The sequence below is a fragment of the Rattus rattus genome, chromosome 17 (assembly GCF_011064425.1).
Source record: "Rattus rattus isolate New Zealand chromosome 17, Rrattus_CSIRO_v1, whole genome shotgun sequence".
In the NCBI taxonomy this organism is placed as follows: domain Eukaryota; kingdom Metazoa; phylum Chordata; class Mammalia; order Rodentia; family Muridae; genus Rattus; species Rattus rattus.
The window spans coordinates 16,715,272-16,740,467 of NC_046170.1; the positions used below are offsets into that span (position 1 = coordinate 16,715,272).

The window sequence follows — 25,196 nt, forward strand, 5'->3', positions numbered from 1 at the left end:
TTGGTTAGGGGCAGATCTGGCTGAAATTGTAATACCTCTGACCAATGCTGAGATTATGATCAATGAATATTGGCAAGGATCTTGTAGTAACTACTTGTGAGAAGCTACTAACAAACCTGAAAAGCAAATGTAACAGTTTATAAAAAGAACTAATCAATCCTTCCATATACAGTAAAGAGAACACCAATTCCAGAGGCACCACAGTTGCAAACAAGATGGGGATGGCATGTTATAAGTCAGATAAAATAAGCAAGGTGATCAAAAGTCCATATACCTCAGTTTAAAAATTAGAGTTGTATGCAACTTATGGTATTATTGGGTTATCCTGAATTTCCTAATTAATTACTGATTCTTTAAAAGCAGAAAGAGTTGTTTTGCATGTAGAGACTACTGAATATGTACCTGATAACAGAATTAACTTTGTTATTTATACAGTTGCAACAGGTTATCAGAAATAGAAACTATCCATTATATATTACTCATATTTGATCTCATACAGGTTTCCCAGCTCCATTAGTTCAAGGAGATGGGGAAGTTTATCAATTACTAATAAGAAATGGATTAGAAGCCTCAAAGTTTCATGAGAAACATCATACTAACAGGAAAGGTTTGAGGAAAAAAAAAATCGATCACTTGGCAACAAGCCAAAGAAATAATAAAAAATGTTCTATGTGCTCTCTATACAACCAAACTCTGTTTCCTGCTGGTAGTAACCCTAGAGTTACCAAAAGAAATGGCATCTGGAAGATGGATGTTTTTCATTTTGCAGAATTTGGAAAACAAAGGTATTTATATCTGCAGCAGGGGAGGGGCATGCTCCAGTTTTTCTCCCTTCTTGGCGCTCTCTCTCTCTCTCTCTCTCTCTCTCTCTCTCTCTCAAACAGACTTAATTCATTTATTTTTCTTGTATAAAAACCCATATGTTGTAACCACAGCTGGAGCATGGGTCCTCTGAACAGAGACTCTGGTATGGGTTTTCACAGAGGGTCAGTGAATTCCTGATAAGGAGACTTGGTGAACACAGTTTCTTTCCAGAAGTCAGGGGTCAAGTAGCTAGAGGTCTTGGAGATCTCATCAAACGTGGTCTTGGCAAAGTTGCCCAGGGTGGTATTGCAGCCCCTGGATGAAATGTAGCAGTCATCCATACCAGCCATCATCAGTAGCTTCTTGAGCACAGGAGCAGAGACAATGCCAGTGCCTCTGGGGGCGGGGATGAGACGCACCAGCACAGAGCCACAGCGGCCTGTCACCTTGCATGGCACAGTGTAGGGCTTGCCAATCTTGTTCCCCCAGTAGCCTCTCCGCACTGGGACGATTGAAAGCTTGGCCAGGATGATGGCCCCTCGGATGGCAGTGGCTACCTCCTTGGAGCTCTTAACACCAAGACCAACGTGGCCGTTGTAGTCCCCAATAGTGACAAAAGCCTTGAATCTGGTTCGCTGGCCAGCCCGAGCCTGCTTCTGCACTGGCATGATTTTCAGAACCTCATCCTTTAGAGATGCACCCAGGAAAAAGTCAATAATCTCAGACGCCTTAATGGGCAGGGAGAACAGGTAGATCTCCTCCAAGGACTTGATCTTCATGTCCTTAACCAGGCGGCCCAGATTGGTGACAGAGATCCACTCCTTGTCTTCAGCTTTACCTCCACCACCGCGGCCTCGGCTACGACTACAGCCCCTTAAGACAGCTGCCCTGCCAAATCCTCCTCGGAAGCTCTGCAGCCTCCTAATCCTGGGCCCCCAGGGCCACTGCATGGGCATCACCTGCATTTGGTGTTTTCCAGAAGAAGAAGAGAAGAAGGAAGAGGAGGAGGAGGAGGAGGAGGAGGAGGAGGGGGAGGAGGAAGAGGAGAAGGAAGAAGGAGGAGAAGGAGAAGGAGAAGGAAGAAGGAGAGGGAGAGGGAGAGAGAGAAGGAGAAGAAGGAAGAAGGAGGAGGAGGAGGAAGAGGAGAAGGAAGAAGGAGGAGAAGAGAAGGAGAAGGAAGAAGGAGAGGGAGAGGGAAAGAGAGAAGGAGAAGAAGGAAGAAGGAGGAGGAGGAGGAGAAGGAAGAAGAAGAAGAAGGAGGAGGAGGAGCAGGGTTCTCTCTTGAAAGTAAGGAAGAGCATCAGCAGGGGTGAGATATTTAGGGTTACTGTTTAATAACAAAACATTTACCCATTTTTAAGTCTAAGTCACTTTATAGGTGACCAGCCTGAGTTCCTTTTGGGCCAGAAACTGCAGCCTCTGGTAATTGGCACCTCATCATAAAACAGCAGGGAATTAAGTAAAGGATTAAACTAGAGCCTTCTCCCTCTTGTCAAATGCCTCTCCTTGTCAGGGGAAGTTTGGAGCAATAAACTTCTATTGAACCAGAAGAAGAGAATCATGCTTGCGAAGGAAAAACCTTTACACAAGCAAATACGGATTCAACTCATAAATTTTATACAGATTCATGCATACATATTCATAAATCTCCATTTACACTAGTTGGGCCCAGTATCTTTACATATGTATATGGAGCAAAAGACCAAGCACCAGTGCAGAAAGAACTCACTCATTCTGGATGAAAAATGAACTCCAATCTTTATTGCATAGAGAAAGAAAACGCTTCTACCTTTATTGCTAAATGAATTAAAACCAAGTCTGTAAGAAGAAAGCGACTAGGCCTGCCTTGTTATTAAGGAACGATCTGTTCTGTCCCATGGTGAGGAGAGACCTTTCTGCTCCTTCCGCTCTCTCTGCAGCTCTTTTTTATTTTCTCTTCCCCTATGCATTCTGCACGTTGCTCTCTTAATATTTTTAGTTGCCTTATAGTTTCTAAGTTATACCACTCTGCATTCTCCTTCTAATCTTGCTCTCTCCTCCTGCTCTGATGTAACAATGCTTTACTCCCAAAGCCTTTACTCCAGATGCTATGTTCCCAACGCTTTCTCTCCAATGTTCTATCTTCCAATGTGATTTTTTTCTAGTCTTTTGTACTTTTTCTTAGAGAAGAGATCACATTGGTTTTCCAAGCATCCCTCCCTTTTTTTCTTTTATAAAAATTCACTGAAAGTTCAAATACAAATTGAATAAGAAGTTTACAACGCAGAGTGTTTACATGCATATCCATTAAGAGTAATTATCTGGCTAAACATTATCTGTCACCGGTTTCTACAAGTTTATGGACAGTTAAAAACCATAACTTTTGTGACTAAGGTATTAGTGAAGTTTTGTATGGATAAACCCAGTAAATAGTTTATCTTCTGTCCTTGTATCTATAGTAAATTGTTCATTCCCTTTTTCTGGCCGTTGGTTAATGGTTTTACAAACTCTTGGAACGGCTCTTAAGATGCAGATGCCGCTTGCTATCTTAGAAGCCATTAACTGGTGACCTTTGAAGACTGGCAGAGTTCTCATTGCAGCTTTGCCATCACAAAGGATTTAACAGCAGTCCTATTATAAAGGAGCTTAATGATTATCCATAGAATTTTAGGAATTCTTACACGATCATCATTAAGATTAAGAAATCACCTATTTGTCTGTATAGCATCACCACAAGACAGCACATCTTTGTGGTTCTGCAGAGATCTGCTCAAAACGGTGGACTAATGCATAGTGGTTGTTATATATATTTAATAATAACAGAAAAAGAATATTAATTGCAGGAATCTTTCCTAAAATGGATTTCTCCTCAGCCTTGCCTAAAGGAGCAAATCCATTGTAGATTTTAATCCATGGCGGAACAATCTCAGGAAGATCACCTGCTAGCTGATAGCTTCTCCTAGATGGCTCCTGGCATGTATCATGCTATTGATACATACGCAGGGCTTAGGTTCTGAAAAGGCTGAATATGTAACAACACAGTTATTGGGAATAATGGCCATGATGGGGATGCCTGTGCAAATTTAAACCAACAACCCCCCAGCACACGTGTTCAATAGGATGAAGCAATTCTTTGCATATTACAACATACAATATATTACTGATATACCACACAATCCCCCAGGACAAGCAACTGTAGAAAGAGCCAATTGTTCCTCAAAGTAGACGCTTATTAAACAAAAAGGAAGAGTAAAAAAGTCCCTAGGTTTTTACTAAATAATGCTTTGTTAACTCTAAATTTTCTTAATTTTGGTGACAAAGGAACAACAGCAGTTGAGAGACACTGGGTTATTGAAACAACTGAGGAACTAGGCCAGCCAATATGCCCTACGGATGTGTTGACAAGAGAAGGGAAACTGGCCGTAGTTTTAAGATGGGGACATGGCTATGCTTATGCATCTACAGGGAATAAAAAATATAGCCCCCAACAAAACTTATAAAGATTAGATCTGACCAGGGAAAACTTCTTATGGGCTGAGACATGAATGTCTTCACAAAGCAAATAGCCCAGGTGATTCACTCTCAGACTGCCTCAGTTACTGATCTCTCCCAAAACATGCATGCAAATCAACTTCAAAAGGGCCAGCCCTAATGATCAAGCACACAGAGACTGGACAACACAGAGACTGGACAGACAATGCAGAGTCTGGACGGAAAACATACAGCTAGCTCTCCCGGGATTTGGCCAATATCACAATTTTCACAGGGTACCCAAAAAGACAAGGAAGAACATGACTCCCGCATTCCCGAAAGGTGGGATGGATGGTTTTGGTTATGACTGTTATCGTCTGAAGTGGTTGGCTGTTATTGACTATGGTCAGGGAGAAAACAAAACAAAGTTTAAATCAGGGATCTTCCTCCTCTAATAATGGGGGAGAAGAGGGAAAAAGGGACTAATAATAACAACAAATAAACAATGATAAATAAGAATACTAGTCTTGCATATTTTCCTTTGGCATAGATTAATATATCTTGATAGAAATGTAAGGTTGTTTTGTTTGACTTTTATTTGATATGTTGTACACAAGCAGTTTATTTAAAATGTGATATAAAGTCCCAGTTTTATGGCTCTCATAATTATTTTTATTTTGTGGAGATTGTTAATGTTAGAGAAATAAAAGCTTTTTTTTTTTTTTTTTTTTTTAACAGAAAGGGGGACCCGAAGTGGAAGTTTCTGGTGTCTTTAACAAGTCAGCTGTGCCACGTGATGTTTTTCTGGAAGCTGTCTTGTGAGAGGGCACATGACCCTTAGAAAGAGTATAAATGGAACCCCACAAGCAGTGAGAGGAAGCTTTTGCATCGATACGCCCTTCAAGGTTCGCTTCATTACTGTCTTCACAGTCTTAATTCTTCTGGTCTCTGCTAATAGCCATTTGTTTTCACTTCATAGAGAGAGATGCGCCAGAGCTTCTTGTGGTAATCTGGCTGATTCTGACCACTCCCACTTAGTTATGCAGAGTCTGTGTAGCCTTGCTGTTTCTGTTGGATGGAGCCGGCATCGCTGATCTGTGTTGGGTGTTTGCTATTGAACCGCTGGCATTCTGATAACGAAGAATGAAATCGCCTCAAAGAACTACTTCTAAACAGGTCCACAACCCCTTTTCCTATTAACCCTTTTCTCCCCTACCTCTGGCCGGTGGGCTAGAAGGGAGATTGGAGCATTTAAGAACCCTAAATGAAGTAGGTCTTGAAAAATCTAAGCTTACATGAGTCTTTTAATTTGGGTCCTCTCTCTGTTTTGGTTAGTTGGATCAAGGGTCCTTCGATTTCTTTTATCTTCTCTAAGAACAAGCTCTTAGATTAGAAGATTCTTTGTATTGTTTTCTTTGTTTCTCTTCTGTAATTTCTATTCTGATTTTCATGATTTCTTTCCATCAACTGGGTTTGAATTTGGTTTGTTCTTGTTTTTCTGAGCTTTTGTTTTGCATCATAAGACAGTTATTTCTTGTCCTTGGAGCTGTAAATTCCCCTGGCAGGGTTGCTTTCTATGCATCTCAGGGGTTCTATTGTCTTGTTTTCATTTTCATTTAGTTCCAGAAATTTTTTAAAACTTTATTTTATTTTTTATTTTTCCTTTGACTTATTCATCATTCAGTAATAAGTTGTTTAATCTCTGTGAGTTTGTGTACTTACTAGAGATTCATTTAGTGTCAATTTAAAGTTTTATTCAATTGTGGACAGGTAAGATACAAGGAGTGATTTCAATCTTTTCAAATTAGATTGTTTTTATTTATTTATTAGGTATAAAATGTTCTGCCTGTACAGCCAGAAGGGGAATTGAACTCAGGGTCTTCAGAAGAGCAGCCAGTGCTCTTAACCACTAAGCCATCTCTCTCAGCCCATCTTTTTAATTTTTTTTTTTTCCGGAGCTGAGGACCAAACCCAGGGCCTTGTGCTTGCTAGGCAAGCGCTCTACCGCTGAGCTAAATCCCTAACCCCCATCTTTTTAATTTTTAAAGATTTGTTTTGTATTCCAAAACATGGTCTATTTTAGAAAAGCTAAAATAGCATTTTTTGGTGTTTGGGCATAGTACTCTGTAGCTCTCTTTTGAATCCATTTCAAGTATGATGCCAATTGTTTTTTATGTTTACTGGTTTATTTTTCATGCAGATGACATACCCATTGGAGAAACTGACTTATTGAAATCATCAATAAATGGCTTGGTGTTGATCTGTGTCTTTAAATCTAGTAGAAGATTTTTTTATGAAATGGAGTGCGCCAGAGTTTTGTGCATGTATGTTTAGAGAGTAATGCTTTCTTGGTTAACTGTTGTCCTGATTAGAATGACGTATCCTTCCTATTTCTCCTGATTACTTTTAGTTCAAAGTCTATTTCTCCCCGGATATTAGATCAATGATGCCTGCTTGCCTGCAGGTCCCATTTGATTGGAGTGTTTTTGAGCATCATTTGGTATCAAGGAGGTACCTATATGTAAAGCTAAGATGTGTCTTTCATAGACAACAGCGGGATGGATTTTGTTTTTTTGATCCATTCAGTGAACCGGAGCCTTTTGATTGGAGAACCGAGGTCATTGACATTTAGTGTTATGATTGAAGTGCGGTTGTAGCCATCATGTCACCACTTCTGGTGTTGCTTGTGTTCACAGTAGCACGTATGGTTTGATAACCATGATTCTTTCCATGGCGTCTGCACATTCTCTCTCCAGCTTGGAACAGTGCTTCTTATTTCCCTTCAGGTTTGATGTTTTTGGATATAATTTTTTAGACTGTTTATAGAGTGGAAAGCTTTTCCTTCTCTTTCAATTATGGCGGGTGCTTTTTTGGGTCTGGTGTTTCAGGTGGTCCTTAGGCCTTGAGAACTGCTCCAGTATCTTCTGGCTTTCAGAGTTTCCATTGAGAAGTCAGCTATCTTTCGGGTGTCTTTTTAAAAAATTCCCATTCACTGTATGTGTTATGCATACTTCATGTTTTCACCGTGACATGCCATGGGGACTTTTTAATCCAGTCTTGTCTATTTGGTGCCCTGTGTGCCTTTTGTATTGGTGTGGTGTGTCCTTCCCTAGTTTGGGGACGTTTCTCCTATGATCTTATTGAAGATCTGGTCTATGCCATTGGCTTGGGATAATTCTCCGTAATTTGTGGCAATAATTTGAAGGTTTGTCTTTTTTCCACAGTGTTCTACAGTTCCTATATATTCACTTCGTGTGTTTAAATGTGTTTTATATTCCTTACTTATTTGGTCTACTTTATGTTCAAGTCGTGACATTCAGTCTTTAGCCTGATTGATTTTACTTGTAAGGTTTCCTTTGGGTTTTAGAGTTGAGCCATCGGGTTTTTAAATCACATCTTTGTTTGATCTGGAGTCCTCGTCAGCATTTATGTCTCCTGCGTGAATTCTGTTCTCAAGGCTTAGCTTGTCGCTGTCACGTCCACCCACTTCACGCTTGTGTTTTTGTGGGCGTCACTCTGGGGATTATTCTCCTTAATGTCTTTCTCCTTAATTCCACCCACTTTTTTTTTTTGTCTTTTTAAAATGACAAATTTTTAATAATTGTTCTATTACATTTTGTGTCTTGGGGTTCAACTAGGAATTCTCACTGTGATGCTTTTCTACAGGACTGGTGGATTTTAGCAGAAGATACTGACTTGATCTTTCATCTTGTTGGTATTATATTATTGCGATGAGATAGGGCACGAGGACTTTTTTTTTTGTTCTCAGTCTGATATAGATGGAGCTGGTTGAGACAGAAATGAGGATGTGAGGGTGGGTTGGGCCTAACTGTTGGAAGTAACTTGGGTGGCATGAAGTCAGGTGGACAGAGGGGACAGGGCTGATGTGCTTCCTTGTCCAAGCCTGTAGTGTGGAGTGGACCTGGCTAGGTGGACAGGTCAGATGTGTCATGGGATTGGCCTGATGTTTTGGAGAGAGAGGGAGGGTCTTGGCAAAAGGTAGGTTGCAGTACACAAGGATGACAACGCAAGGCTCGAACACTAAATATGGGTTCCAGGGTAGATCTGGAGGGTTGGAGAGAAAGTGTGGGTGTTAAGTCTCACAAGCCTAGATCCTTGAGAGTTACATGGGAGATCTGGCTGGGTGGAGTGTTTGGTGTGCTTCAGAAGGGACTTGCGGGTGGTGGCAGGTAGCTAGTGATTGACTGGGTAACCAAACTAGACTGGGGCATTTGGTGTGGGATCTGAGGTAGATGTGGGTTTGGCAGAAGGGATGGATAGGAGAGCATCAGGGAGTCCAGGCTAGACTCTTCAGAAGGATGTGAGATCTGGCCAGGTGGACAGATTGGGTGTAGAAGAGGCCCTTTAATATCTCTTAAAAATAAATTTCTTTTTCTTAGTATGATCTAAAGTGCTTCCTCTATGTGCCCAGGGGTGGTGTATGGTCCTGTGGCAGGTTTTTTTTCTCTAGTTTTTGGGGAAACACAGATCGATTTCCAAAGTGTCTACACTAGTGTACATTTCTCCCCAGCAGCGTGAAACACGGCCATGTCCTCAGATCCACCCCAGTACGTTACCATTTGTATTCCCAGTGATGAGCAGTCTGATTAGTTTAGATTAAATCTCAGTATAATTTTAACCTGGGTTTCCCTGATGGCTAAAGATGTTGAACACTTTAAAAAGATGTTATTTAGCCATTTAGTTTTCATCTTTTGAGAACGTTCTGTTCTTCTCCATAGCTCATTTTTCTGGGTTTTTTATTGTTTTGATATTTAAATTTTGTGAATATCGTATATCTGGTATATCTAAAACTGAAAACACAGATCTGTAAATCTGTGTTCCTGGGCTATGCTGACTTGTAGTTGCTCCAGGATAAACTATTTCATTCTTCTGCAGTGAGAGCTGTGTTTGTGTCAACATAGCCTTTCTGTATCTCCTCAGAGGTAAAAACTACACCCACACCATTCTTCTAGGCAATTACGCCCATTCCTGACCCCACTGGGTATACCCCATTTATCATTTAATCAACTTGGTCAATTTCCAAGCTCTTTCCCCTTGTGGGAATCTTCTAGTCTAGAGTCTTTCCTCTGAACTATGAGTTTCTAACCCTCATTTCCACATTGCAAGTGTGAGCATCACGGGGGATCTTTTTGATGTAAATAACACAGCTCTTCCTTGTTCCTGCACAGCCACACAAGCATTTCCCAGAACCAACTGTTTGTTCCAAGTAGCTGCTCGGAACGCGTGGCTTTCTTAGCTGAATTCTGATTATAACAGCCAACAACATACCAGAAGATAACACTACATGGACACTTGAGTAAATATTTGAGATTTCTCCCATCTTACGAGACAGATAAAAGACTCACTCTAAGGCAATGTGAGCGGTAAATGTAGGGATTTATCGAGAAAATAAACTCACGTTAGGCCGAGAGATCAGAGACTGGTTGTCTATAAAGAAATGAAGAAATATGTGAAGTAATATTTATAGGAGATAAATTATTTCCACATATAATATATTGTGTGTTATTGTTACTGGGTCTTGTTCTTATCCAGTGGTTTTTAAATAAATATTTCTTTGGTGACACAAACATTGGGTTTATAGGGACCTGGTGGTAACTAAACACCAGCTGTTTTCACAGCTTAAAGTAGGACTTGCTTGCTGATCAAAACACACGACACATTTGCTCTGGGTCTCTCCCATGACAACTCCTGTAATCACTGTGCTCAGGGTTAAATGGTGTCCTAACAATCTCCCCTAGGACATAAGGCCTGCATGATAGGGCACATACATTTACTTGTCTGATTAACTTTGTGGCCAAAGTAACAGAAGTGCCATAATTCTACCTCAGTTTAGCCCTTTCTTTTCATGTTCTATATATAAAAGTGATATATCCATAGTGGAAGACGATGAATATCTAAACAGGATGTCACGGGTGCTAGGCACAGAGCTCCACACCACACCTCCTGAGGAGTTCTTTTCCACAGAGCCCTCCAGCCAGGCAAAACCAAATTCTGTAACTTAACAAAGAAATGAATGGATGGGCTGGAGAGATGGCTCAGTGGTTAAGAGCACTGACTGCTCTTCCAGAGGTCCTGAGTTCAAATCCCAGCAACCACATGGGGGCTCACAACCATCTGTAGTGAGATCTGATGCTCTCTTCTGGTATGTACTTATAAATAAATAAATCTTATAAACAAACAAATAAATCTTAAGAAAGAAAAATGAATGGACTTTCTGAACAAGCCAAATGCAAAACAAAATTGTGTATCTGCTGAAACAGGGGGCACTAGTCTGCCCCAGGGGAGAGCTTGCTAACTGGTTACTCAACACCAAAGGGTCAACATTGAAAACAACATACAAGCAATATTACACACACTGAGCAGGCTCCATGTATAGTTTTAGGAGTGTGTGTGTGTGTGTGTGTGTGTGTGTGTGTGTGTGTGTGTGTCATCCATTAAAGAAAAAGAAGTCTTGAATTTGAAAGAAAGTGTATGTGAGTACTTGGGAAGGTTTGGAAGGAGGAGAAGGAAGGGAAGAAATGATGTAATTCCATTATAATCCCCCCAAATCAAATTCTTTTTAAAAAGTCTCAGCTTCTTTATTGGTCTCCTACCCCAATTTGGTCCCTTTTTACTTTCCTTGTTTCTGCACTTATTCTAGGAGATGTTCTCACATATGAAGATTAATATCTTTTAACAGTCTCAACTTCTCTAAGGGAGCCATGGGAAAAAATGGGAAGCCAAGAGCACACAGGATCATTACTTGAGGGAATTCTAGATGAAAGGTATCATGAATCAGGATATCAAAACAATCAATAAATCATGCAACAAATTGTTATGCCCTGTCATAAAGTTTATGCCCCAAATGTCAGGCAGGGCTTTTAACACCAGGAGGTCCCCAGGAGTCATGAGGGTCACAACAAGCCATTAAGGCACAAATCAAAATCTGATATAGATTTAATTTGAGTGCTAAGTACTGGAAGACTGAGAACACATGCCAGATATCAGGGATAACCATGACACTCTACTTCAAGAATGATACCTGTTCTCTTTGCATTGCTGTTCACATGTCATGGCCATCTGAACTTCTATGACAGTTGTCCTTGTCATTTCTCATAGACTGCAAATGAACATAATTATTGCACATCAACATCATTTGGGTGCAGATGTTATGGGGAACCTTGAGCATAGTTCTAAGAGCAGCCATTCATGGAGCTGAAGTCCACTATCCCTTGGGAATTGGCCAGCCTCCTGCATGCTGATTTTCCCATTTATCATTTACTTGTGTGGGTATTGTGGCATGACTGTAGATGTCTACAGAGACGAGTGGAGGGTGTGATGGAGGAGGGTGTGATGGAGGAGGGTGTGATGGAGGAGGGTGTGATGAGGAGGGTGTGATGATGGAGGAGGGTGTGATGGAGGAGGGTGTGATGGAGGAGGGTGTGATGAAGGAGGGTGTGATGGAGGAGGGTTTGATGATGGAGGAGGGTGTGATGAGGAGGATGGAGGGGGTGTGATGGAGGAAGGTGTGATGGAGGAGGGTGTGATGGAGGAAGGTGTGATGGAGGAGGGTGTGATAAGGAAGGTGTGATGGAGGAGGTGTGATAAGGAAGGTGGATGGAGGGGGCGTGAGGATGGTGGAGGGTGTGATGGAGGAGGGTGTGATGGAGGAAGGTGTGATGGAGGAGGGTGTGATGGAGGAGGGTGTGATAGGAGGGTGTGATGATGGAGGAGGGTGTGATGGAGGAGGGGGTGATGGAGGAGGGTGTGATGGAGGAGGGGGTGATGATGGTGGAGGGTATTGGAGGAGGGTGTGATGGAGGAGGGTGTGATGGAGGAGGGTGTGATGGAGGAAGGTGTGATGGAGGAGGGTGTGATGATGGAGGAGGGTGTGATGATGGAGGAGGGTGTGATGATGGAGGAGGGTGTGATGATGGAGGAGGGTGTGATGATGGAGGAGGGTGTGATGAGGAGGGTGTGATGGATGGAGGAGGGTGTGATGATGGAGGAGGGTGTGATGATGGAGGAGGGTGTGATGGAGGAGGGTGTGATGATGGAGGAGGGTGTGATGGAGGAGGGTGTGATGATGGAGGAGGGTGTGATGGAGGAGGGTGTGAGGATGGTGGAGGGTGTGATGGATGGAGGGTGTGATGGAGGAAGGTGTGATGGAGGAGGGTGTGATGATGGAGGAGGGTGTGATGGAGGAGGGTGTGAGGATGGTGGAGGGTGTGATGGAGGAGGGTGTGATGGAGGAAGGTGTGATGGAGGAGGGTGTGATGGAGGAGGGTGTGATGAGAGGGAGGTGTGGAGGAGGGTGTGATGGAGGAGGGTGTGATGGAGGAGGGTGTGATGGAGGAGGGTGTGATGGAAGAGGGCGTGATGATATCTGGAACTGGAGAACATGTGATGTCGTTATCAGTATGAGCATTGGAAAGTAAACCCTCATCTGGTGAAAGAGTAGCAAGTACTCTCTCCACCCACCACGTCGTTTCTCCAGCACCCGGTAAACATCTTCTTAAGATGAATTTGCTCTGTAATAAAAATACAGAAAGCTTTATTTAAAATACCATTACATCTTTTAAAAAACAGACTTAATTTGCTTTATTTTTACCCTTATATGGTAGCCACAGCCGGAGCCTGGCTCCTCTGATCAGGCTAGTGTGGGTTTTCACAGTATGGTCATGAATTCCTGATAGGAAGACTTGGTTAACAGTCTCTTTCCAGAGGTCAGGGGTCAGGTATCTGTGGGTCTTGGAGGTGGCATCAATGCTGGCCTCGGCCAAGTTGCTCAGGGTGGCAGTGTAGCCTCTGGCTGAAGTGTAGCAGTCATCTATACCGGCCAGCAGCAGCAGCTTCTTGGGCACAGGAGCAGAGACAATGCCAGTGCCTCTGGGTGCAGGGATGAGACGCACCAGCACAGAGCCACAGTGGCCTGTCACCTTGCATGGCACAGTGTGGGACTTGCCAGTCTTGTTCCCTCAGTAGTCTGTCTGCACAGGGACCATGGAACTCTTTTTTTTTTTTTTTCTTTTTTCTTTTTTTCGGAGCTGGGGACCGAACCCAGGGCCTTGCGCTTCCTAGGCAAGCTCTCTACCACTGAGCTAAATCCCCAACCCCGGACCATGGAACTCTTGGCCCCTCAGATGGCAGTGGTTACCTGCTTGGGGCACTTAACACAACACCAACGTGACCACTGTAGTCCCCAATATTGACAAAAGTCTTGAATCTGGTCCTTTGTCCAGCTGCACTGGCAGGACCTTCAGAACCTCATCCTTTAGATGCATCCAGGAAAAAGTCAATAATCTCAGACTCCATAATGGGCAGGGAGAACAGGTAGATCTCCTGCAGGGACTTGATCTTCATGTCCCTAAACAGGCGGCCCAGCTTAGTGATGGGGATCAATCACCTTGTCTTCACACACCTGTAATCACAAGCAATGAATCCACATTCCCTGTCTGAAGCAGAAACTTTAAGGGTTCTGTAGAAAGTCTATTGGGGGGGGCTGGAGAGATGGCTCAGTGGTTAAGAGCACTGCCTGCTCTCCCAGAGGTCCTGAGTTCAAATCCCAGCAACCACATGGTGGCTCACAATCATCTGTAACGATATCTGACACCCTGTCGCGCACCCAACGTCCCGCCAGCAAGAACGACGCGCGGCAACAGGATTCTTCTGCGAACAAACCTTTACTGTGGTACAGCTCTCTTGAACAGGGACCCCGAGCGGCAAAGTCGCTCGCCTTATATACACAACAGTATGCTAATAATCTCTCAGGGATTGGTGGGGCACAGATCACCCCACTATCACCCCACTACTTGTTCTCCAGGGATTGGCGGAGAATGAATCACCCCACTAGCATGGTACCGCCCCTCATTAGCATATTAACGGCCAACTGACACCAGGTGCAAAAAACGCAATGTGCAGTACCGTTGTTCACCACTGGAGGGCGCCCTACATCTCATTATCGTATGGCCGCCCTAGCAAAGGGACAAGCCTGCACATGCGCGGTAAGTTGTCGACATCCAGACGAGGCTGGATGTCGGCGCCATCTATGTTCCGCCGCGCCGCTCTCTACAACACCCTCTTCTGGTGTGTCTGAAGACAGCTAAAGTTTAGTTATATATGAAAAAAAAAAAAAAAAAAAGTCCATTGGATGGTGTTTTGCTGGGAGAAACATGTGAATGGATGTTTCATTAAAGTGGACGCAGCTGTGAAAGGCTAAGGCCGACTCATGAAGGAACGTTTCGCTGAAGCACAGGAGCGAGGATGCTCTGCTAACGTAAGCACGTAAAAAGGTTCTTTGCTAACAACATGCATGTATTGGTCTGCCTCACACTGCGTAGTTGAACATTTGTTGGGTTTCCATAGAGAGGGACGCACACCAAAAAAGCCTCTGGGGGTGTGCTGCAGCCTCATGCCTCTCCCAGGGCCTCATGCTGACTGGATGCACGTGCTGAGGCCAGGCACATGGAGGACGCATGATGTCTGGAGTGACGAAGACAGAGCTTGGCTTGCTGACACAGCTAGCTGTGCATCGCGCGTGGGTCTCGAGTCTTTGCTTCCTTAGATAGGCACAGCCGAGAACTTGTCTTGGTGTTCCTGTCGGTCCCTCCTGTTGACTTGAGCTAAGGCTGAGGCCTGGCTGTCTCTGCTAGGTGATGCCGCTGCTGTTGCTAACTCTCCTCTACTGGACTGGGCTGCTATGTGAAGTATCTGTGAGTGGACAGAGCTGCCACGGCCTGCTGACCTCTGAACCGAAGTGCCGACACACAGACAGGATGGCTCCAAAGACCCTTTCTAAACAGGTTCCCTCCTCCGCCTGTATCCTTTCTTCTCCACTACCTCTGGTGGGTGGTGGGCTACAAGGGAGGTTAAATTGCTTAAGAAGCGTCATTAAAAATAAGGTTTGAAAAAAATTAAAGTTACACATGTCTTCCGCTTTTCCTCCACCATCCCTGTGGCTTCGTGTGGGGAGCGGGTGTGGCGGCAATCCCAAGATGGCGCCCGGGACCGCTGCCAAGTCTTATGACTAGCACCTGACTTCCTCATATGCCCAAAAGTAAGCCACGCCCATCGTGAGAGCTGCACAGGCGCACCGTGACACAAGATCAGGCCATTTGGCATGGACCTATGAACTGAGACTACGTAGACTGGACTGATGGGGTGTGGTTACGGGTTTTTTTTTTTTTTTTTGGTTCTTTTTTTCAGAGCTGGGGACCGAACCCAGGGCCTTGCGCTTCCTAGGTAAGCGCTCTACCACTGAGCTAAATCCCCAGCCCCGGTTACGGGTTTTTTAGGAGGGAGTGTGCTTGGGGGTAAGAGATTGCTGCTTGCATGCAGAGAGAAAGGTTCCTGAATAAACTGCTTTGAGAAGAAAGTCGTGGTGTCGCTCCTTTCTGCGGGACAGAGACGGAGATGACAGCTTCGACCGTGGCCACGGCCTTGACCATGATAGAAGTGCCTATGACTGCTACCAAATCCTCCGTAGAAGTTGCTGTGGCCTCCTAATACTGGTCCTCCTGGCTCTCCTGCTGCAAGTGTCATCTGTCATTGGGTGTTTTCCAGAAGAAGAAGCCTGTTATAACATCTTAACAGTTTTGTACTTTATTAGCAGACATTTGGGCTGTCTTTCATAAATATAATGTTTATTTGCCTGATGTAATTAATTGTCATCTTGGGGGTTTACCGATGAATAAGCTCACCCTTTCTAGTTCTTTCTGAATTCTAGCTGGCTGTTACCACTTAGCTGTTCTGGTCCAAAACTCTGCTCCAAACTGATCCTTTCAAACTGGCTTCTCTTGGCCTCTGGCCTGAATTGGTCTGCTTGGCCTAAAATTAACTCTGGCAATCTGTTCTAATCTTTGAGCTTCTCATTTTCTGGCTTGTCCTGTCTTCATCTGCAACCTGTCTCTGTGAAACGGTCCTGGTAAAACTGTTGCCTCTTTCTCTCCGCCCTTCCTACGTTGCCTCTCTTTCCTGTCTGTTTTTGTAAGAGTTGGGCATATCCTATCTCTGACTCATTCTGTCAAATCTTTCCCTGATTCATCACTTTGTCTGCCCCTCAGTTAGATTTCACTTCAAGCATGGCTGCTTCCTTCTACAAACTAACTTTATCTTCATTGTTTGGATTAAAGGTATCTAATAAAGGTGTGTCTGTATTACAGCCAGAAGGATTATAGGTGTGTGATTGATTAGGGTTTTTATTGCTGTGATGAAACACCATGACTAAAAAGCAAGTTGGGGAGGAAAGGGTTTGTTTAACTTATGCTTCCATATCACTGTTCAGCATTGAAGTAAGTCAGCTCAAGGACTCAAACAGGGCAGCAACCTGGTGTCAGGAGTTGACACAGAAGCCATGGGATTGTTCCTGCTACCTGGCTTGCTCCTTATGACTTGTTCAGTCTGCTTTTTACTTGAACCCAGAACCATCACTCACCATATGCTGTGCCTTCCCCCATCAATCAATCACTAACTAAGAAAATGCCTTATAGGCCTGTCTACAACCTGTTCTTGTGGAGGGATCTCCTTAATTGAAGTTCTTTCCTCTCAGATGACTTTAACTTGTGTCAAGGTGACATAAAACTATTCAACGTACCACCTTAAAACAAACAAACAAACAAACAAACAAACAAACCCAAATACCAGGCATGAGAAACCCCCTGTTTTGAGTTGTTGGCCAGGGTTGCTCAGGAGACCACTAAAACACACAGCCTGTAGCTGCTGCCTCCCACAGGGGGAAGGTTAGTCCTTACTGCTGAAGACACCATGCACTTCATAAACAGGCCCGGGAGGCCCCGAGCTGGAACTGACCTGAATACTCCTCCCAGCGGACTAGCTTTCATGGTACAAAGGAGGGAAAGAACCAACAGTCGTCCCCAGCTATGATGCCTACGAACCACATCAGTGACCAACAGGGCACGAGAACCCCAAGGGCGCAGTAGTGACACACGTGCCTTAGCAGTCACCAACAGCTCTCCAATTGGCCTTATGACCCTCAGTGAGAGGGAAACCAGGCCTGGTACTGGAATCCTAGCTCATTACTTAGTGCTTACATAAGCCCAGGCTATTGCCTTTGGCATTCTTTTTTTTTTTTTAAACATTTATTTATTTATTATGTATACATCATACAGCTTTCTGCCTGCATGTATGCAACTACAGGCCAGAAGAAGGCACCAGACCTGATTATAGGTGGTTGTAAGCCACCATGTGGTTGCTGGGATTTGAACTCAGGACCTCTGGAAGAGCAGACAGTGCTCTTAACCTCTGAGCCATCTCTCCAGCCTGCCTTTGGCATTCTTGATGGAGGTATTTCTTGGGTGCATCATCCTGTGACATTGGTTTACTTAGTGCCTTTTCCAGGATGTCTTTTAGGAAACACATACTGTGTTGGTGAACCATTAGGCTGTTTCCCATGGAGTCTGTTGCCTCGTCTTATTCAGCAGTAAAAGTGTATCAGCTGGGAGCCGAACTTCCTTCCTCCCTAGCCATTTCCTCTCTGTGTCACCATAATTCCACACATTATTACTACGAGTTGAGTTTATGCCAGAAACTCAAAGGCTGGGGTCTCAGGACACTCAGCTGTAATTTGTAGCCTAGGCAGAGGCCTGCAGGATTCTGGACTCTTCAAAAGCAAACTTCAAATCTCAGAACTGGACCACTTCAAGTCAGATTTAGGGTTTAGAGATAAAGTTATCAAGGTGTGTGTGTGTGCGTGCGCATGCGTGTGTGACTGGAATGACCAAGACCTTCAGTTTAAACTTGAGAGACAGAGATATATTAACTCTTTAGTCATATGGAAAAAAACGTAAGAGGAAGAATCAAATGCTTGGAAATGCAACCCAAGATTCATGACCTTTTTGATTGTTTGAGTTGGACGGGGCACTGTTCATTTTCTATTTTAAGGTTTTTATATTATTTATCAATTGTGTGTGTATGTGTGCACATGCACGTTGGCGTGGACATGTCATTGTATGCTTGTGGAGGTCAAATGATGATTCCCTTTCCACCATGCTTGTTCTAGGGCTCACACTCAGGGGTCCAGGCTTGGCAGCTCGCACCTGTGCCTGCCGAGTCGCCTTGCTGACTTTTATACTCGTGACCTTTCGATACCCAATGATCTTTCTGCTTGTTAGTCCTCTGCAATCTGACCCCAAGCTGATCATGTCCAGTATCCTTGGAAAAGAACAAGGTTTGAAGGCTACTTACCAAGGCTGATGTGTCTTCTACAGACGTCAGGGGACTTGCCCTTACAGTTAAGGTGCCATACTTACGTGTTCTACCCTGTTAGTGAGAGCAGTCAGTGCGATGAGGGTCGCAGGAGGGTGCTGTTCAGCCAACACAGTTCTGTGTATCAGTAGGGAAACCATCTCAATTCTTAGTATCAGTTTGTCATCTACAAGATGCAACTTCTCACGGCTGCTTTATGGTATACACGAAGCAACATTTTAAAGAAATACCATGCAGTACAGACTTAAGCAATTGACATTAAACAGATTCATATTAGGGCCTATGAGTCCATTTCCTTTTCATGAGTCAACCTGATAGGCCAGAAGACTGAGGTAATTGTCAGGCAAATGAAAAACGTAATCGAGTGGCTACATAAATGAAACCGGGTTTGCTTTAATATTTAGTTTTCTTCAAGCCCCATCCCCATAATGCCTCAAGCTCTAAAGCTACGGAAGAAATGAAGTAGACTGACACTCTAAGTTTTATTTATTTTATGTTATGAGTATGCGTGCCCAGCACCCGAGGGAGTCAGGCTAGGGCATTGAGCCTGCTAGAACCAGAGTTACGGATGGGCTTTACTCTGTAAAACAAGCAGGTGTCAGGATGGGAGATCCCTCTTCTTTTTCTCTTATTTCAGTCCCTGGAAGGTCTATTCTGCCAGTGTTCATCAATAAAGAAGTAATGTGTGGAAGAAAAGGAAAAGAAGAATTAAAAATTGAATTCAGAAACTGTAATTCACAGGCAGATCCTGGGAGGAACCATGGGCAGGCGTCTGGACTGCAGTGTTCCATTTGTTTCCTAGTCATTCCTAAAGAGACAAACAGAGCGGCTCTCTCTAGCTCTGGCCCGAAACACGTGTGGACTCCCGAGTCACATGAAGGTCAGATGCAGACTTTTCCACATGGTGAATGTTGAGTAAAATAGGCTTTAAACTTATATTTGTCCCAGTGCATGAGACAGTCGTATTCATCAGATACCCTGATATTATCAGCATACAGTATAGCTGAATAAAAACTTAAAAATAATTAATTAAAAAAGAAACACCAAGGTAGATGTTTCCTGACTTTCTCATGAGAGCATTAACTGGCGATATCAGATACACCAAATTTTGTATACTGGTAGTTTTGTTCAATTAGTTCATTAAAATTGTAACTTAAAATTCTCTATTCTGACCATGAGGCTCGATTGCTTACTTATTCCCATTCTGAGAATTTCCCTCTCAGTCCGTTATTCTTAGTTATTTGAGAGAAAAAAAAAAAAAAAAAAAGAGAACCTTATCCAGATCAACACTGTCTTAGGCTAACCGTTCTTCCTATAACCCTATGAAGAGCTGATCTGAATTCCTTGTTTCTTAAGCTGTAGATGACTGGGTTGAATAGTGGGGTTAGGATAGTGTAGGACACTGATATCAGCGCATCCTGGCTTGAGGAGTAGTTGGACTTAGGCCTTAGGTAGATAAAGGAGGCACATCCATAATGCACTATGACAACGATGAGGTGAGAGGCACAGGTGGAAAACGCTTTGTACCTGCCCAGCGTGGAAGGGAATTGGAGGATGGCAGAAATGATGTGAACATATGATACCAGGATCAACAAGAGAGGGATAACCAGGACCAGCGCGCAAAGCAGGAAGATGGTGATCTGAGTGGAGCGGGGGTGGTGAGATGCCAACTGGAGAATAGGGGAGATGTCACAGAAAAAGTGGTGGAGTTGATTGGAAGAGCAGAAGGGTAGATGAAACACCAGGGATGTGATTATCTGTGCCACAGTGAAGCCACAGACACACGCGGCAGCTACTAGCCCCACACATACCCTGTGTCCCATGAGCACCGTGTAGCGCAGAGGGTGGCAAATGGCCACGTGGCGATCATAACCCATGGCTGCCAGCAGGAAGGAGTGAGAACAGCCGAGGAAGAGGAAGGCGAACATTTGGATGGCGCAGCCGAGGAAGGAGATGCTCTTCCTCCGAGCCAACAAGTCAACCAGCATCTTGGGTACAATGACGAAGGTGTAGCAGGTCTCAGAACAGGACAGGACTGAAAGGAAGAAGTACATGGGCATATGGAGGGCTCGGTCTAGCACAATGGTGGAGACAATCACAGCGTTGGTGCTCAGAGTGAACAAGTAGAGGAACAGGAAGACGGCGAAGAGCAGCAGCTGGAGCTCGGCCAGAGCTGAGAAGCCGAGGAAGACAAACTCTCTGACTACAGTCTCATTTACACACTCCATGGAGGCTGTATCATCAGAGATCAGCCCCAGATGGTGAGGGGCGCGGAAGAGATCCTTACACCTTAGAGAGGCACGGGAGACCGACAGCCATGCTGCATGCGCTCCCAGGGTTTTCTTCTAAACTTGCCACTCACTCCTCCTCCTTCCTGTTTGTCCAAGAAATGAAAATTCCAAGTCAAGAGGTTGCACCCAAGGCGTTGTCTCCACAGTAGCTCTGAAAACACAGCCCCAACGTTCTTAAATTCCTGACAGATCATTGTATCTGCAACTCAGTTCTTTTCTGAGGGTCTGTCCTCCCTCAGAGAGAACTCGTCTTTCTAGAGGATTCTGGCCAACTTTTACCACTTCCCTCCCTCCCTCGAAGTTGCCTTTCCCCTATGTCTTCACCACGTTGTCCCCTGATGGCAGATTAATCTTCTTATGTATAAATCATATTATAACATTAATTCCTTCAGAAGATTTTATTCCTGGCTACTGCGTAGTTCAAACTCTACTTATTTCAAAGTGTTTCACTTGAGCTGCCCACCCTGCTCTTCTGGAGGCGTGTGTCTCACAGGACAGGAAAGGGGGACGTGGTGCTTCCTTGCCTCTGCTTGTTTAACTTAGCTGATGCGTGTGTTTATTTATTGATGCTTTGTATTTAGGCTGCATTCAAACCACACACTCACCAAGCCTTTTGGTAATTCCCAATAAAAGGAATTCTTTCCTCCTCAGACCTCACACAGGCATCAAATGAGCCACTTGATATGACATTCTCTTAATTTTTGAATTGAATTTGGAATGGATTGTTCTGCTAGCTTTTTTTTTTTAAACTACATTTTGTACCCCCTGAGGGAAAGATGTGAATGTGATAAATATCGTAAACACATGCAGCTTTCTTGCATGTCTAAGATCACATAAAGGACTTAACAGCTTCTCAGCAAATTATTATTAACGATTTTGCAAGGCTGCTGTGTCATCACCGGCCTCAGCTCTGGGTGGGCTCTTCTGAGAACCCAGAGTCCCAGTGTCCTCAGAGTTCTTTCTTCTTGGGCATGAGGATGGCTTAGTATCAATTCATCTTAAGGATGTACATGTCACATGGCCTTGTTGTCACTCATGCAAACCTTAAAGACAAATCTAGGTTTAGAAATTAGGAAAAGGAGTGGAAGAGAACCTGGGTTTACAGTTGCATTGTTTAGTTATTCCGAAGCTTAATGCATTCGCTTCTCTCTAGAACATTGGTACTGAAGGAAGTGAGGAAGGTATAGTATCTATGTATGCATCACATTTAAAAACAATGAAAATTATTACTTTAACTACTATTAATAATAGACAGTGTGATAGCCTACCTTAGGAGAGATCTCAGTGGAAGCTGGCAAATAGTAATGAGAAATGCTATGTGACTACAATAATTCCCAGACACTGAATGTGCTGTCATAATAAATATATAAATAGGTCCTGCTCTAAGGCATCTGTTTACTCATGGTTCAAAGGTTCAAGAGGAAGAGATTATTGCTAAAATTAGGATGCTTGAAACATAACACATGGTTAGAAGCACTTGTGTACATTCTTGGAAAGCAATGTTTTAAACTCATCTTCGATTCTTTTATCTGTTGTGTGACCAAAGCATTTTGGGTACAGCATTTATGAGTCTGAACACTGTATAGCAGCCATAATTCTAATCCAAGCAAGTAGTTCCAGTGCAATACACAACAGCTCTTTGTGCTTCTGCGGGAGAGCTGTCTTATTTCTGACATGCTATGTTTTATAATTGTTCTTAACCCGCCTCAAACCTGTGAGAGGGACAGATAGCCGCTTCTTCCCCTACTCCCTCTTCTGGTTCCTTGCCCAAAGCCTCACATAAAGCATTTTACTGACTAATAGTTTGGTAAATCTATTCACCATCCTAACTCCAATTCTTAAAATTCTTGGCCTGCTAGTGAATTTCTGCAAACCCTCATGCAGAGTTAGATAACACAGGGATAAGATGTGCTTTGAGTCCTGACAGATTCGGGCTTTATTTCTGACTCTGACTTGCACCGATGTAAATCCTATAACTGATTTTTTAACCATTCTGGTGAAATGAGCAATTCATGCTTCTCAAAGCTAGTGGGGGTTAATAGAGATCATATATTTACATATATAGTATCTATACATCTATATCATATATGATATATGTACACACACACACACACACACACACACACACACACACACACACACACACACACACCACCTTGAAAATTAATGCAGAAGTTACCAGGGACCAAATTTTAGCGGCTGTCCTTTTCTGTAAGTTGCTTCATCATGGAGAGTGAAAGGATGCTGCCTTCTTGTCTAAGCAAAAATTTCAGCACGGAGGAAGGTGAGCACGAAGTACCACCCTAAGCTGAGGAGGAACTGGCAACTGTTAGGCGCTGGGAGAGGGGAGGTCAGTTTTCTGCCCGCACTCCAGTGAGGGTCACACATTCAAGAGTATTTGCACAGCACGAATTGGACCTGATGGGTTAAATAAAGACAGTTGTGTGGGCTGGGAAGAGGAGACAGTCTGAGGATGTGAGGTAAAGAGTTGAATGCAATCAATATGCATCGTAAGAAATTCTCAAAGAACTGATACACCGAGAGAGGATGGGGTGGGATGGCTGGCAGCTTTGCGAGGAAGATGCACACTGTGTTTTGCACTTTCTTTGGTTTAAGAACAACACTGGTAGGACGAACTCCACGACCATTCTTCAGGGCGCTGGCTAATTCTCATCACTTACAAAAGGGGCTTAGGAAGCCGGAGCTGTGAATGTTACAGCCATGGCTGACCTTAAGGGAAGTTGACGATAGTAAGGGCGGGAAGCAGATTAACCGCATTAGCATAGATTGCTGTGTCTGGGAGACGTTGCTCCTCACAGTGGTTCTGATTCTTGGCATTTCACTCTTTGCATAGAAGTTTTTCTTGCATTTTATAATCCACCTGTCTTCTCTCTGTGCATTTCTGCCTGTGTTCTTGCCTGTTTGTAGTTTTGTGTTTCCAGAATGCACGGTTCCCTTACCCCTTTCAGCTACAGATATTTGTACATTTATTGAATCATTAACAAGCGTTGTGTTATTTTTATTTTATTTTATTTTATTTTATTTTTTTTTTTTGGAGCTGGGACAGAACCTTGGGGGCCTTGTGCTTCCTAAACAGCGCTCTACCACTCAAGCTAAATCCCCAACCCCTTTTATTATTTTTTTTTGCCTAAATCTTACCTTGTACCTCTCTCCACTTTGCAGAAAGTTCATTACTTAACTTCTCACAGTTAAAATGAGTGACTTGCTGAATTGAATGACGAGGTCTACATAAATTAAGGCAGAGCAACAATTAAGTTAGCTTAGAACAGGTACAGAATTCATGAGTCTAGTTTTGTAGAAATTCACTTCAAGGTTAACTATTCCTGACTAAGGTGGTTTGGAACCTGCATCTTTAAATATGGCTTTCCTCTTTTTGTTATTGGCTCCCCTTCAGGCTAGACCCACCAGCCTTCTTTCTTTCTTACCTGAGATGTGAAATACTATGTGTTGGTGGTGGTGGGAGATGTTTAATCTTGTGTCCTGGTGTTAATAGTGTCAGCTGAAGGAAGATGTCTGCTATCCATGAATGAGCTGCTCTTTTCCTTCTTCTATTCCTGAGAAAGCCCAGTGACACAGAGGCACCAGGACAGAAGTCACATTCACTGCTAGAAGAAGAGGGAGTAAGAGGTGAATTAAAGTCCTCTGTGTCTACTCAGAGGGAGATATGGGATCAGAGTCTGGAGTCTGGGACCCAGACCCAAATCAAATGTAATCAGCCTCCTCGTGCCCTTTTATATTAATTAGCCAAGCATCACAATCACATCTAATAGTGACCATAAAGTGCTTCCTTTTTGGTCGTACGAGGTCTTCAGTGGGTCTCCTGATGCCAGAGTCATTGCCATGGAGATGCTGCACTGGGTTTAATTAACAGCTTGGTTGGCTGTAGAAAATAGACACAAGTCACCAAACATTAAGTTCCTCAAAATTGGGCGTCAGGGCTCAGGGCATGGAATCCTCCGAGTCACAGATGCAACAACTTCAGAAGATTTGATCAACCTTAATTTACTGAGCTCGTAAAGCTACAGAGAGAATATTTATGCACACAACGCAGCTTTCTAGTCTCTAAGTTAATAGTGTGACTCTACTCCATCAGACAAAAACTAATAAGGCCAGTCGGAAACACTAAATGAGTGCAGAGTGCGGGGAAAATGAGTGATAAAATAATCCTAATGACATAAACAACCCCAGTTTGGGCATCTCCACGCCCTCGGGCTGCAGCTGATCCAGAACGCTAACTCCAAGCCACAGCTGTTGGTCCACTCCTGTCCTCAGGCCCAGCCTCAGGGGGGAGCCACATTTGTAAGCTCCCTCCATGAGTCTGACTCGGTTTATCTGGACACAGATCCCAGCTACATGCCGAGTCCCAGTTAGGACTCAAGTCCAGGATCTTCACGTCCTCCATCCACG

At 43.7% G+C, this 25,196-nt stretch overlaps 2 protein-coding genes and 1 pseudogene across 2 annotated transcripts; all 3 read right to left on the reverse strand.

The window, feature by feature from the left end:
- Positions 1 to 962: 962 nt before the first annotated feature.
- On the reverse strand, positions 963 to 1,611 carry LOC116886277 (40S ribosomal protein S2-like). Its single transcript, XM_032887698.1, has one exon. The coding sequence runs from the start codon at positions 1,581 to 1,583 to the stop codon at positions 978 to 980; it is 606 nt and encodes a 201-aa protein (XP_032743589.1). The 5' UTR covers positions 1,584 to 1,611; the 3' UTR covers positions 963 to 977.
- An 11,311-nt stretch (positions 1,612 to 12,922) lies between these two features.
- Positions 12,923 to 13,650, reverse strand: LOC116886630 (annotated as a pseudogene).
- Positions 13,651 to 19,760: 6,110 nt separating this feature from the next.
- LOC116886034 (olfactory receptor 10K2-like) lies at positions 19,761 to 20,705 on the reverse strand. Its single transcript, XM_032887327.1, has one exon. The coding sequence runs from the start codon at positions 20,703 to 20,705 to the stop codon at positions 19,761 to 19,763; it is 945 nt and encodes a 314-aa protein (XP_032743218.1).
- Positions 20,706 to 25,196: the final 4,491 nt, after the last annotated feature.

Coding starts and splice junctions, on each gene's coding strand:
- LOC116886277 (XM_032887698.1), bottom strand. CDS start 1,583: ATGAAGATCAAGTCCTTGGAGGAGATCTACCTGTTCTCCCTGCCCATT.
- LOC116886034 (XM_032887327.1), bottom strand. CDS start 20,705: ATGGAGTGTGTAAATGAGACTGTAGTCAGAGAGTTTGTCTTCCTCGGC.